Source organism: Linderina pennispora (assembly GCF_002104995.1).
Source record: "Linderina pennispora strain ATCC 12442 chromosome Unknown DL89scaffold_107, whole genome shotgun sequence".
In the NCBI taxonomy this organism is placed as follows: domain Eukaryota; kingdom Fungi; phylum Kickxellomycota; class Kickxellomycetes; order Kickxellales; family Kickxellaceae; genus Linderina; species Linderina pennispora.
Genome location: NW_024468355.1, coordinates 1 through 11171, shown reverse-complemented (window position 1 = coordinate 11171; position 11171 = coordinate 1). Strand labels below are relative to the sequence as shown.

Genomic DNA, 11171 nt, shown 5'->3' with positions numbered 1-11171 from the left:
CAGCGTTGTCTACCACTTGGGCGAGTTTTCCGAAGGCGAGTTCTCCACTGGCGACTCGGTCGTCTTGTCAGTGGACGAGGCAGTGCGTCGACAGAACGCCAAGTGCCACTCGGGCGGGCACACAATCTTCAGCCTCATCAAGGACTCGCAGTGGCCGATGGTCGAGAAGAAGGGGCACCACTTTGCGGATGGCGCCTATGTGGAGTTTACTGGTATCATGCCCGACGAGATAGACAAGGACAAGTTCCAGGCCATGGTCGACAAGGTCATTAGCGACAACGTCGAGGTGACGGCGTATACGAAGGAGGATGGACTGAGGTATGTCAAGGTGGGCGATTTTGTGGAGAATCCCTGTGGCGGCACCCACATCAAGAGCACTGGTGAGCTGGGCAAGCTGGTCATCCGCAAGATTGCGAGGCGCAAGGGCCAGAACCTGACCAAGATTTCATACACCGTGTGAGCTTCTCGTAGCTATGTACTCCTCCCCTCCACCTGCATTTATGTGGGTGGGGAGGATACTGATGGCAATACACAGCAACAAAAGATACCACATATACTACAACATATCTTTCAAAATGCTCCTTTTTAATGCTGAATCCGTGCTCCTCATTTCACTCGCGCTTGTCTCGCCGGGCGATCATCCACTTGAAGTACTCGTATGTAGTCCAGCTGATGGCCGTGGCAGGCATGTTGGCAATGACTCTGGGGCGAGCGCCGCGGAAGAACCCGTTGACGCCCTGCTGCTTGTAAATAATCTTCGCCGACTGAATCATCGAGCTCGCATTCCTGACCTCGGGGTCAACCGACGCGCCGCGCGTCTGCAGCAGCGTCTTACAGCAATCGATCGGGGTTGTCAGTGCCGCGGCCACGGCGCCCGCCAGGCCACCAGCGACAACGTGTGTCAGGGGCGAGTACGAGCCATTGGGGTTGAGTGTTTTGCGGAACAGGTCGTAGCAGCCGAATTGGATCGACTGGAACGGGATATTCATGATAAGCGTTGTCGGGTAGGAAACGTAAAAGGCGCGCAGACCCTCCTTGCGCATGACCGTCGCTGCGCAGTCGGCAATGTTGCGGTAGCTCGATCCAACAAGCTGCATGCGCTGCTTGATCACGTCGAACGGGTTCATCAGGGCATCGCTGACGACTGTCGCCACACCGCCGGCAGCACCTACACAGGATATAAAAATGATTTGAGCTGTGCATATGCCAAGGATAAAACGAATTCTGCGGGTATTTTCTTTTTTGGGGGGAAGGAGGTGGAAACCTTACCTGCAGCAAGAGCGGTGGTTTCGCCAGCCGAGTTCGACAGCAGCTTCTTTGTTTGTTCGTAGGTGGCAAAGTATACCGCATGGGCAGGGCCAGCACCAAGAACGACTGACATGACTCCCCTCCAGAGCGTACGCATGCCCTCTGTGGTAGAAATAATCTTAATTGCGTGTGTGACGCCGCTGTAGACGACCGACGACGGTGATCCGACCACTTGCATGCGAGTCTACAAATACAGGTGGATGGTTTAGCGACGGGAAGCTGCTTTTGAATCAAGGGCAGCTCTAAAACGACAGCCTACCTTTACAATGTCGAACGGGTACATGACAGAGTGCTCCATGATGCCGGCAGCAGCACCCGCAATCAAGTGCATGGTCAGCGGGGACGTCTCTGGCAGCTCCTCGTAGTCGTATTCGATGGGCTCGGCAGCGCGAATTTTCTGCTGCGTGGCGATTTCGTTCGGGTGCGACATTTTTCTGTTTGCTTAGTGTAATATGGAGTAGAAATTAGTTTCTGCTTGGTGCGTGTTGAATGCGTAATACAAGATAAGAAAACGGGAGAGGGAGCAGCAAACAGAAAAGTGCGTATACAGAAAAGTAGGTGGAGAAGCAAAACAGATAAGACCTGCTGGTTTCGAGAGGGTTTTTAACCTACTGCACAACACCCGTCGACCACGACGGAGGAAAACTGAAAATTTTTCTAGGAGAACGGCTCCGCCCTTCTTGTGAGGATTGACCCAGTGCAGCTGAAAAGTCCTCCCGTCCAATTGTGACGCACTTTTTCTTATAAGATTTTGTCCCGTTGCATCAGATTTCTGGCCCCAAATTTCTCGCTCATCCCGCCCATCCCGCTCATCCAGTGCTATTCCCCGCAGAAGCGTCTATCAGGCGGCACTCAAGCCGCGCCCAGTTGCACAGCATACCGCATCCTCCGAGAAGTGGACAGATCGGTCCTCGGGTCTTCCGAAGCCGCTTGATTACTGTAACCACAGAGCCCGCTTACTAAGGCAATCACTAGAGTGGATGAGGTGCATCATGTTGAAAGACGCTTCAAAAAACGCGGCTCTGAACCGGCGCTCTGTCGATCTCGCATATTTTCAGCTGCCAGGAATGTGACCCAACTTCGGTCCCCATGAATCCCCGGCGTGCCTCGGATATGTGCGGTTCGCTAGGTCTGCGGTGGCGGGTAGTTTAATTAGTCCGTCTTTCGGGCAGGACAGCCTACAGGTGGGGATATTGCCGGCCGCACACTGATTTCGTGGATAACTCAGCTTCAGCATGTGCCACCACCAGGTCCAAGAACACGTAGCACCATGTCATTACATGCCGCACCGCCCCATGCAAGTATCAGACATGCCATCTCTAAAATTGCCACGTGACGTGCTAGCTAAATCCCATTCACTAATCTGTTCCTGGATTTGGCACAGGCTTGAGGCGGGGTTTATGAAAACAGGAGCCACCGAATCATCGACTCGCCTGAGCCGCGACAACTTCCACTCACCATCGAGGCGCTGCCAATTTTGCCTTTCTCCTTTTTCAAGAAAATCATAGGCTCATTTACTGTATAATATTATCATTCGCATGAGCTCAGGAATTAAGAAGAAGGAAAGAAAGCCAATTCCGTCGTTCTTGCGCCCAGCAGGCCTCCGTCCGGGCCAGGCAGCGCCTGGCAGCGACCTGCGTCGCCGGCGCCCTCTCCCGCCTCCCAACCGGGCCAAGCCCAAGAGTGAAGACCGGCCTCTGGCTGCAGCACCGCCCGAGGACAAGCGTGCGTGCACCGACTACCGGCTTGTATCCTCGGCACACGAGCGCACACACAATGTGATGCGTTTCCTCACCTCCAAGCCCGTGGACGTGACCAAGTTCACGCAGCCAGTGAAGCTGACGCGCCTGAGCCGCACGTACTATCGCCGCAAGGCCGAGAAGGCGCGGGCAGCAGCTGAGGAGAAGCGCAAAGAGGAGGAGGCGAAGCGCGCAAAGGAGACTGGGATGGAAATTAAGGAGGAGGAGGAGCAGGCGCTAGCCGCAGGGGAGCCAGTGGATCCAAGCAAGGACCGGCCCAAAGCCGACACGTCGATTATTGCGCCGTTTGGCGGGGCAACGCGCAACAAGCAGATGCTGTTTAAGAAGCGCACAAAGCAGGTGTTTTTTGCTGACGAGGAGCAGCGCCGGTTGAATATCGAGGAGGCGCGGCCGTGGGTGCTCGAGGACTATGACGAGAAGGAGAGTTGGAACGGCACGCTTGAAGGCGGCCAGAAGTCCGACTACGTCTTGTTTGTGCTGATGGATGACGGATTCAAGGTGGTACCGGTGGACCGCTGGTACAAGTTCACGCCCAAGCTCAAGTATCAGACGCTGACGCTGGACGAGGCAGAGGAAGAGCTGAAGAAGGCCGCCAAGAACGAGACACAGAACCGCTGGCTGATGAAGAAGCGCACCAAGCAACAGGGGGAGGAGGACGAGGACGAGGAGCCTGCAGAGAAGCCCACCAAGAAGACGCTGGTCGAGTATGACAATGCGGATGAGTTTGACGATGACGACGACGATGATGATGGCGGCGCACGCAAAAAGCGCAGGCCGACCAAGCACGGCGACGCCGACGAGGTCGACTTTGATGAGGAGTTCGCCGACGACGAGGAAATGGGCGACGACCTATTTGGCAACGAGGATGACGAGGCCGACAAGCAGCAGCAGAAGAACAAAAAGTCTGAGCTCGACTCTGACGTTGAGGAGGAGGACGAGGGCGAGCTTGGCTCGGCGGGCAAGGAGATGAAGAAGCTGATGCGTAAGCGTGAGGAGAACGACGCGTACGACTCTGACGGCGAGGAGAACCCGTACCTGTCGGTGTCAGAGATTGACAGCGACGAGGAGGAGCAGCAGCCCAAGCCTGAGGAGGACAAGAAGGACGCCGTGGCCACCGATGCCAAGCGCGCTGTCCCAGCCAACGCCGCTGCGCCAGCCAAGGAGGCGGCTCCCAAGGCAGCGGTCCTACAGAAGAGCCAGAGCGACATGGCGAACAGCACGTCGGCCAAGAAGCGCAAGCGGCCGATGCCGTCAGCACACAGCCACTCGAATGAGTCGCGCAAGCACACGAAGACTGCGCCCAAGCCCGCCGAGTCGGATGATCTGATCACCGAAAAGGAGGTCATCGAGCTGATCAAGAGCGGCGTCACCACGACCAAGGCGCTGATCGGCAAGGTGCGCAGCAAGCTGAAGGCGAACCCGGCGAACAAGGCGCGCATCCAGACCATCGTCCGGACCGTGGCCATCCTCAAGGATGGGAATTTGTCGCTCAAGAAGCGCAGCTAATGCTGCTGTCGCCGCCTTTCTGGACTGGTGGCTGCTGGATGCCTCTAGTGACTGTGGTGTTTTTGACAGCCAATAATAGGGCAATGCCATGTAAGCTGGAGTGGGCTGCTCGGGAGATGACTGGTTGCTGAGAGTGGACTGATTTGTCGTCACACCACTCTGCAGATGACCCTGTAGGCGGTATTGCGCAGGATAGGGGTGGGAGGCCTGCTGAAGCCTTCTCCCCTTAACTGGCCTGGCCGCGCGTTGACGGGCGATATAAAGCCCAAGTCGGACTCCTGGCCACTGCCTTGGTCAACCTTGTCTTTACATGTCGACTTTTATCCAAAACCCAATTCCTTATCCATAAATTTCTTGTCTGTCATGTCGTATTCCAGCAACATCTCGCCACAGGACATCCCGAACTCAACCCGCGCGCGCGCCGCCAGCTTTGCATCCTCTGCCTCGCCCACCGAGGAGCTGCTTGCCTGCTCACCAACCTACACGGAGGGCTGCGAGCTCTACCCAAAGGCTCTGCGGGACACCGTCAACATGCGCGCTGACGGGGCGGTGCTCGGCGAGCGCGATCCGAAGATCACCAAGGAGGCCGAGAGGCGGCATGCCGAGTGCATCAGGCGCCAGGAGCAGATGGGCGAAAAGGACCACAAGGAGCTGCTGAGCCTGTACCCGCAGGCAGCCAGGAGGGCTAGCGGAAACAGTGCTAGCGAGCGGTATTAAGTAGCGCTCTATTGTAGAATCGTCAAATAAATGTCTGTACTCTTAGTAGAAAGGCGGTGTCAGGGGAATCAGCGGTATTTAATCAAGCTGGAGATTATCAGTGCTGGAGATTGGTGGGGTTATCTCGGAAAAGCCTCAACAGGCAGAAAGGCCATGGCTGGTGCTGCCCGAATCTCTTTGAAAAGCACCTCTCCAATTCAAACCTATTCTATATTCCAATCGAGACTTTTTCTTTGCAAAATGTACCCGCAGCGTATTGCCATTGCCCGTGTTGCCACTGCGCTCGCCCGTACTACTCGTAAGTAGAGAACTATTCGGCACCGGAGCGACACCTTGCAGGATGACTGCTAATTGCACACAACGCCCCCTTCCTAACTTTAGCCGCCCAGCGCTATGCCGGAGCCATGATGATGTCGCGCCACAGCTACGCATCGCACCCAGTGACGAACGTGCACCACCAGCGTACCCCCGCCAACACCACATTCAAGCTGCCCTACCAGACATGGGATGAGCGCGAGGCGACACAGTCCGTCCTTGATTACTCCGCGAGGACTTTCTTCATGACAGAGCTGCTCCGTGGCGCCTGGATCGTGTTCATGCAGTACCTGCGCGAGCCCTACACCCTGCACTACCCGAACGAAAAGGGCCCCCTGTCTCCTCGGTTCCGTGGCGAGCACGCCCTGCGCCGCTACCCGTCTGGCGAGGAGCGGTGCATTGCGTGCAAGCTGTGCGAGGCCATCTGCCCAGCACAGGCCATCACGATCGAGGCGGAGCCGCGTGAGGATGACTCGCGCAAGACTGTGCGCTACGATATTGACATGACCAAGTGCATCTACTGCGGCCTGTGCCAGGAGGCGTGCCCGGTCGATGCCATTGTCGAGGGCCCCAACTTTTGAGAACACGACTGAGACGAGGGAGGAGCTGCTGTACAACAAGGAGAAGCTGCTGGCAAACGGCGACCGCTGGGAGACCGAGATTGCCCAGAACCTGCGGTCGGAGACCATGTACCGCTAAGACGCAAGTCGCATCTTTTCTACGTTTGTCACTAGTTTCAAATATACAGAGCCTTTTTGTTTTAACTCCGCGGGCGAAAATTGGCGGCTTTTCAGATCACAAAAGATAATCACAATCTCGGTATTTGGAGATAACCACTGCCAGAGCGCTTGCTCGCCTGAATTCGGCTCTTAATTGAGACTGCTTGCTTGCTTTTTTACATTATCGCCCCTCGCTTTTTTCGAATTCACAAACACAAAATGATGCGTCCTACGCTTGCAAAGGGTAAGTCTCGGATTCCGACAGCGGGTCGGGCACTGAATCTCGCCCAGAATCGCAATTGCTAACGCTAGTCGTTGTCTGTAGTCGCGAAGCAGCTTGCGCGTCCGGGAGTCGCCGCTCGTTCGTACTCGACAGAGGGTGGCAGCACACGGCAGTACGGCGGCCTGAAGGACCAGGACCGCATTTTCACCAACCTCTACGGCCAGCACGACTTTGGACTGAAGGGCGCGCTGAAGCGCGGCGACTGGTACAAAACCAAGGAGATTGTGCTGAAGGGCGAGGACTGGATCATCAACGAGATGAAGGCCAGCGGCATGCGCGGTCGTGGTGGTGCCGGCTTCCCCTCCGGTCTGAAGTGGAGCTTTATGGGCAAGTCGTCGCCGGGCCGCCCGCGCTACCTGGTTATCAACGCCGATGAGGGCGAGCCTGGGACGTGCAAGGACCGCGAGATTATGCGCCATGACCCGCACAAGCTGATCGAGGGCTGCCTCATTGCGGGCCGCGCCATGTTTGCCAACGCTGCCTACATCTACATTCGTGGAGAGTTCTACAACGAGGCATCCAACCTGCAGCAGGCCATCGACGAGGCGTACAAGGCGGGTCTCATTGGCAAGAACGCGTGCGGCTCGGGCTACGACTTTGACGTCTATGTCCACCGTGGTGCTGGAGCGTACATTTGCGGCGAGGAGACGGCCCTGATCGAGTCGCTGGAGGGCAAGCAGGGCAAGCCCCGCTTGAAGCCGCCATTCCCGGCCGACACCGGTCTGTTTGGCTGCCCGACCACGGTGACTAACGTCGAGACGGTTGCTGCTGCGCCCACCATCCTGCGCCGCGGTGGCTCGTGGTTTGCCGGATTCGGTGCCCCGCGCAACTCTGGCACCAAGCTGTTTGCGATCTCGGGCCACGTCAACAAGCCCTGCACGGTCGAGGAGGAGATGTCGATTCCTCTGCGCGAGCTGATCGAGCGCCACTGCGGCGGTGTGCGCGGCGGCTGGGACAACCTCCTGGCCATCATCCCCGGCGGCTCGTCGGTGCCTCTGCTGCCCAAGCACCTGTGCGACACTGCGGTGATGGACTTTGACAGCCTGCGCGACATGCAATCCGGTCTCGGCACTGCTGCAGTCATCGTCATGGACAAGAGCACCGATGTCGTGCAGGCCATTGCGCGCCTGTCGTCGTTCTACCGCCACGAGTCGTGTGGCCAGTGCACGCCGTGCCGCGAGGGCTCGAGGTGGCTCGACCTGATGATGTCGCGGTTCGTCAGCGGCCAGGCGACCAGCGCCGAGATCGACCAGATCCTCGAGATCACAAAGGAGATGGAGGGCCACACCATCTGCGCTCTGGCTGATGCTGCTGCCTGGCCGGTGCAGGGTTTGATGCGCCACTTCCGCCCGGAGGTTGAGAAGCGCCTGAAGGACTACAAGATCGGCTCGCAGGTCTCCTCGGACGCCAACTACTGTCCTGACCAGACCATCGCCACGCTCTAATTTTCCCTTGGGTTTCTCTTTCCTTGTTTCCAACATACATACATTTTTCTGTCTCAAGCTAGCACACACTATTGCACTGAGTCTACGGTTAAAGGCTGTGCGAGCTACATTCGTCTTTTGTCACAGGTTTCATGTTAGCAATTGCGAATACACACCTGTTGCTTTTGTCACCGTTTGATCGAGGCATTTTGGACTATTTTGTTGCTTTGGCATAGCTGTCAGTCCCAATTCCCTATGTGCACTGAGGTCTACATTGCATTGCCGGACTATGGTGAGTTGAAGAGAGGTCGGTGTTTGACATCCTGAGCGCGGATTCTAACGTTGAATACCGATCTAGCTGTCGCTGCTTTGTTTTCTGCCAAGAGACTCCCTCCTTCCTGCGATTTTGTCTGCTAAAAGGAATGGTATTCCACAAATGAGCGATACGAAGCGAGCCCGTGTTACATGACGGAGTGTTCTCTATCTGGTAGTTGAGCGACAGGGTCCAGATGATATTCACACCAGAGTATTTAGAGCGAGAGAAGTCAGTAATACAGATAGCGGGATATTCAGCTTTAGAGCTGTATCATTTTACGAGCTGCTTGTTTATGACGTGCTATTCCCGAACACTAAGCGGCTGCCGAGTGGCCAAATCATTACGAGATGTGAACAATGCGCTGTCATCGGACTATATGTAGCACCACACTAGACACGACCAAAACAGCAAAGACACATTGTTGTGATCGGCATCAACCATGTAATTGATATTGGCATGAGCTCAGCAATACGCATATATAAGCGGGACTCGCATCGCTACGTTACCACGTTTCTCTTCCTCAGCTTTCTTTTATTTGAATATGATCTCCAAACGGCCAGTTTCTGACAGAGCACTATACAATAACGTGTACCTTTCCCAGACTAGTACTAGGGGCACCGATATTGTGTCCCACTAAAGTAAACTGAGGCGTTATACGCGAGGTTTTGGAATAAGAAGTGAGGAGTATTAAGCGGCTAAACCGGTAAAAAGAAGAAAAAGAAGAGTTCTTCAGAAAAGAGCTCAGCGCCACATAGTCGGTGAGTCGTCAAGGCAGGGGTTTCCTAACACAGTGACTTGCCGATTTGGGACTAACCATATAGTCCATCGACTAATGTCCAACACATAAAATAAATCGGCTAAAGGTAGGGACGTGTGTTCTTGACATTGACCCTCAGCGTCTTCATATGTGAAAAGTCCTTGTAAACTGATCGTTTGCGTGCCTTTGCAAGGTTGTCATGTAGAGCAAACGCATTATATTGCTTTGGTGGCCAAAGGAATACCTCGCGCAGCGTTGGTACTAGTGATGCCAGCAAAATTGTGTACTCACTGATGCGCTTTGGGTCAGACAAGCTGTTGACATGTACTCCAAGTGCAACTAGCCTGTTTCCAATCCTTGCTTCACGCTGAATCCGTCTGATATCCCTTTCCCTTGGCTCAGCATTGCTTACTCCATCAAAGTCGCAAACAAGCGATATCTCGAGGGAAGACAGGTTCGGAAACCTCCATCCTAGGCGTATGAGCATCTCGAGATCTAGTTGCAACCATGGTAGACACAGGTCGCGGATGGTAGAGCTGGGATGGGTAAGGTTGATTGCGGACTGTGAGTTAATGGCTTCCATCATTAACCGGAGGCTTGATGCGCAGGTGGAAAGGTCGCTGATTCTGTCATAAACGAAGCCCAGTGGAAAGCTCCTATGCAAATGACGCAGCTCAAACGTACAGTATATGTCGACCATCCGTAAACAGGGGTACTTGCTGTGGACAAGTGCTTCTCTCCTTACTAGTATCTCGAATAATGGCGCATCAATGGACATCCTCAGTACCTCTAGTTTCTCAGGATTGCAGCGCAAGATCGAGTCGTCACCCAACGGATCCACCCTGTACTGCATATGTGGGTAATCGACGGAAAGGCGTTGTGATCAAGCACTGGTCGTGGTCCATCTTCAGGCTTCCTGAGTGAAATTTCCGAGTCGGCGGAGCTGCTTAAAGATAACAGCAGCTTTTTTGGCTTGTTACAAGCAGCTGCCTGAAATGGCACAGGTCGATATTTTCCAGTTGCAGATCCACTAGGGAGAGGGAGTTGAAGCGAATGACAGAAACTATCGCATAGGTCCATGGTGTGCTTCTAGTTACTGCTATGTGTGTCAGGTTGGTGGGCGCCGGCTGTGCTGAGTTAAAGGGTACCTTCATCGGAATAGACATGTCAGAGATGTCTTGCCCTAACTAGCCTGTTAGTCAGCTCAACACATCCTGAATCAGCCCGGCGTAGACGCGGTCCTGAGATGTAAACGCCACGTATCTAGCATTCGGCATGGCGGTATTGAGAATATCGCAGATATCGCGGATGGCACGGACATGTGCTTTTGCAGAAAAGGCCGAATTCCAACCCGGGCCACTAAAATCCACGACTATATTCCGTAACACTTGGTAGTCGGTTTGCCGGCAGACGCAGCCCTAGCATAGTTAGCATTTCAGGGCCAGCAAACAAATCTCGGGAAAGTAGTAGCACTAGGCGCTTCACAATACGGTCAAAGCCGAAGCGCACAATCTGCAGCATATCCTGTGCTGGGACTGCAGAGATTCGGCTGGCTGCTTCAGGGATTGGTATCGAGATAAACGCTTCGTAGTAATAGAGGGGGCAGATAGTGGTACGCCAGTAGCTGCAGACAGCCATGAACGGCAATAGCTGATTCGGGAGACGGCCAAGGCTGGCGGTTCCAGACGGTCTGGATCGACGCTTGACCTCGGCAGCATATTCGATAATCATGACCAATACTCTGCCAGGCAACCTTGGAATGGCCCTGCTACGACCCCACGACTTTTGAAAGCGCGAGAGCATAATGTGAGATAATAGCAATAGAGGTTTAGAAGTATGAGCGGAGTAGTATTTGGCGGCAGCAGAGGAAAGATACATAGCGGGCAACTAACCCAACTGCCGCTGAGAACTCGGAGCTATGGTGAAGAAAAGGGATTACCGCACCTGCCTGTGTATGTCCAGCATGAAACCTGTTTAGTAGAAATGCCAAGCGGAACTTGCTCCACCTCTCATGCACGTCACTCCTGCAACATATATATCGCAGAAGATCCACATATCCCCAAACA

General features: G+C 54.7%; 1 protein-coding gene across 1 annotated transcript; it reads left to right on the top strand.

Moving 5' to 3' along the window:
• Positions 1-4937: 4937 nt before the first annotated feature.
• DL89DRAFT_297547 (uncharacterized protein) lies at positions 4938-5291 on the top strand (the record flags this gene model as incomplete). The annotated part of the gene is made up of 1 exon (XM_040890751.1): positions 4938-5291. The coding sequence occupies one exon, from the start codon at positions 4938-4940 to the stop codon at positions 5289-5291; it is 354 nt and encodes a 117-aa protein (XP_040739219.1).
• Positions 5292-11171: the final 5880 nt, after the last annotated feature.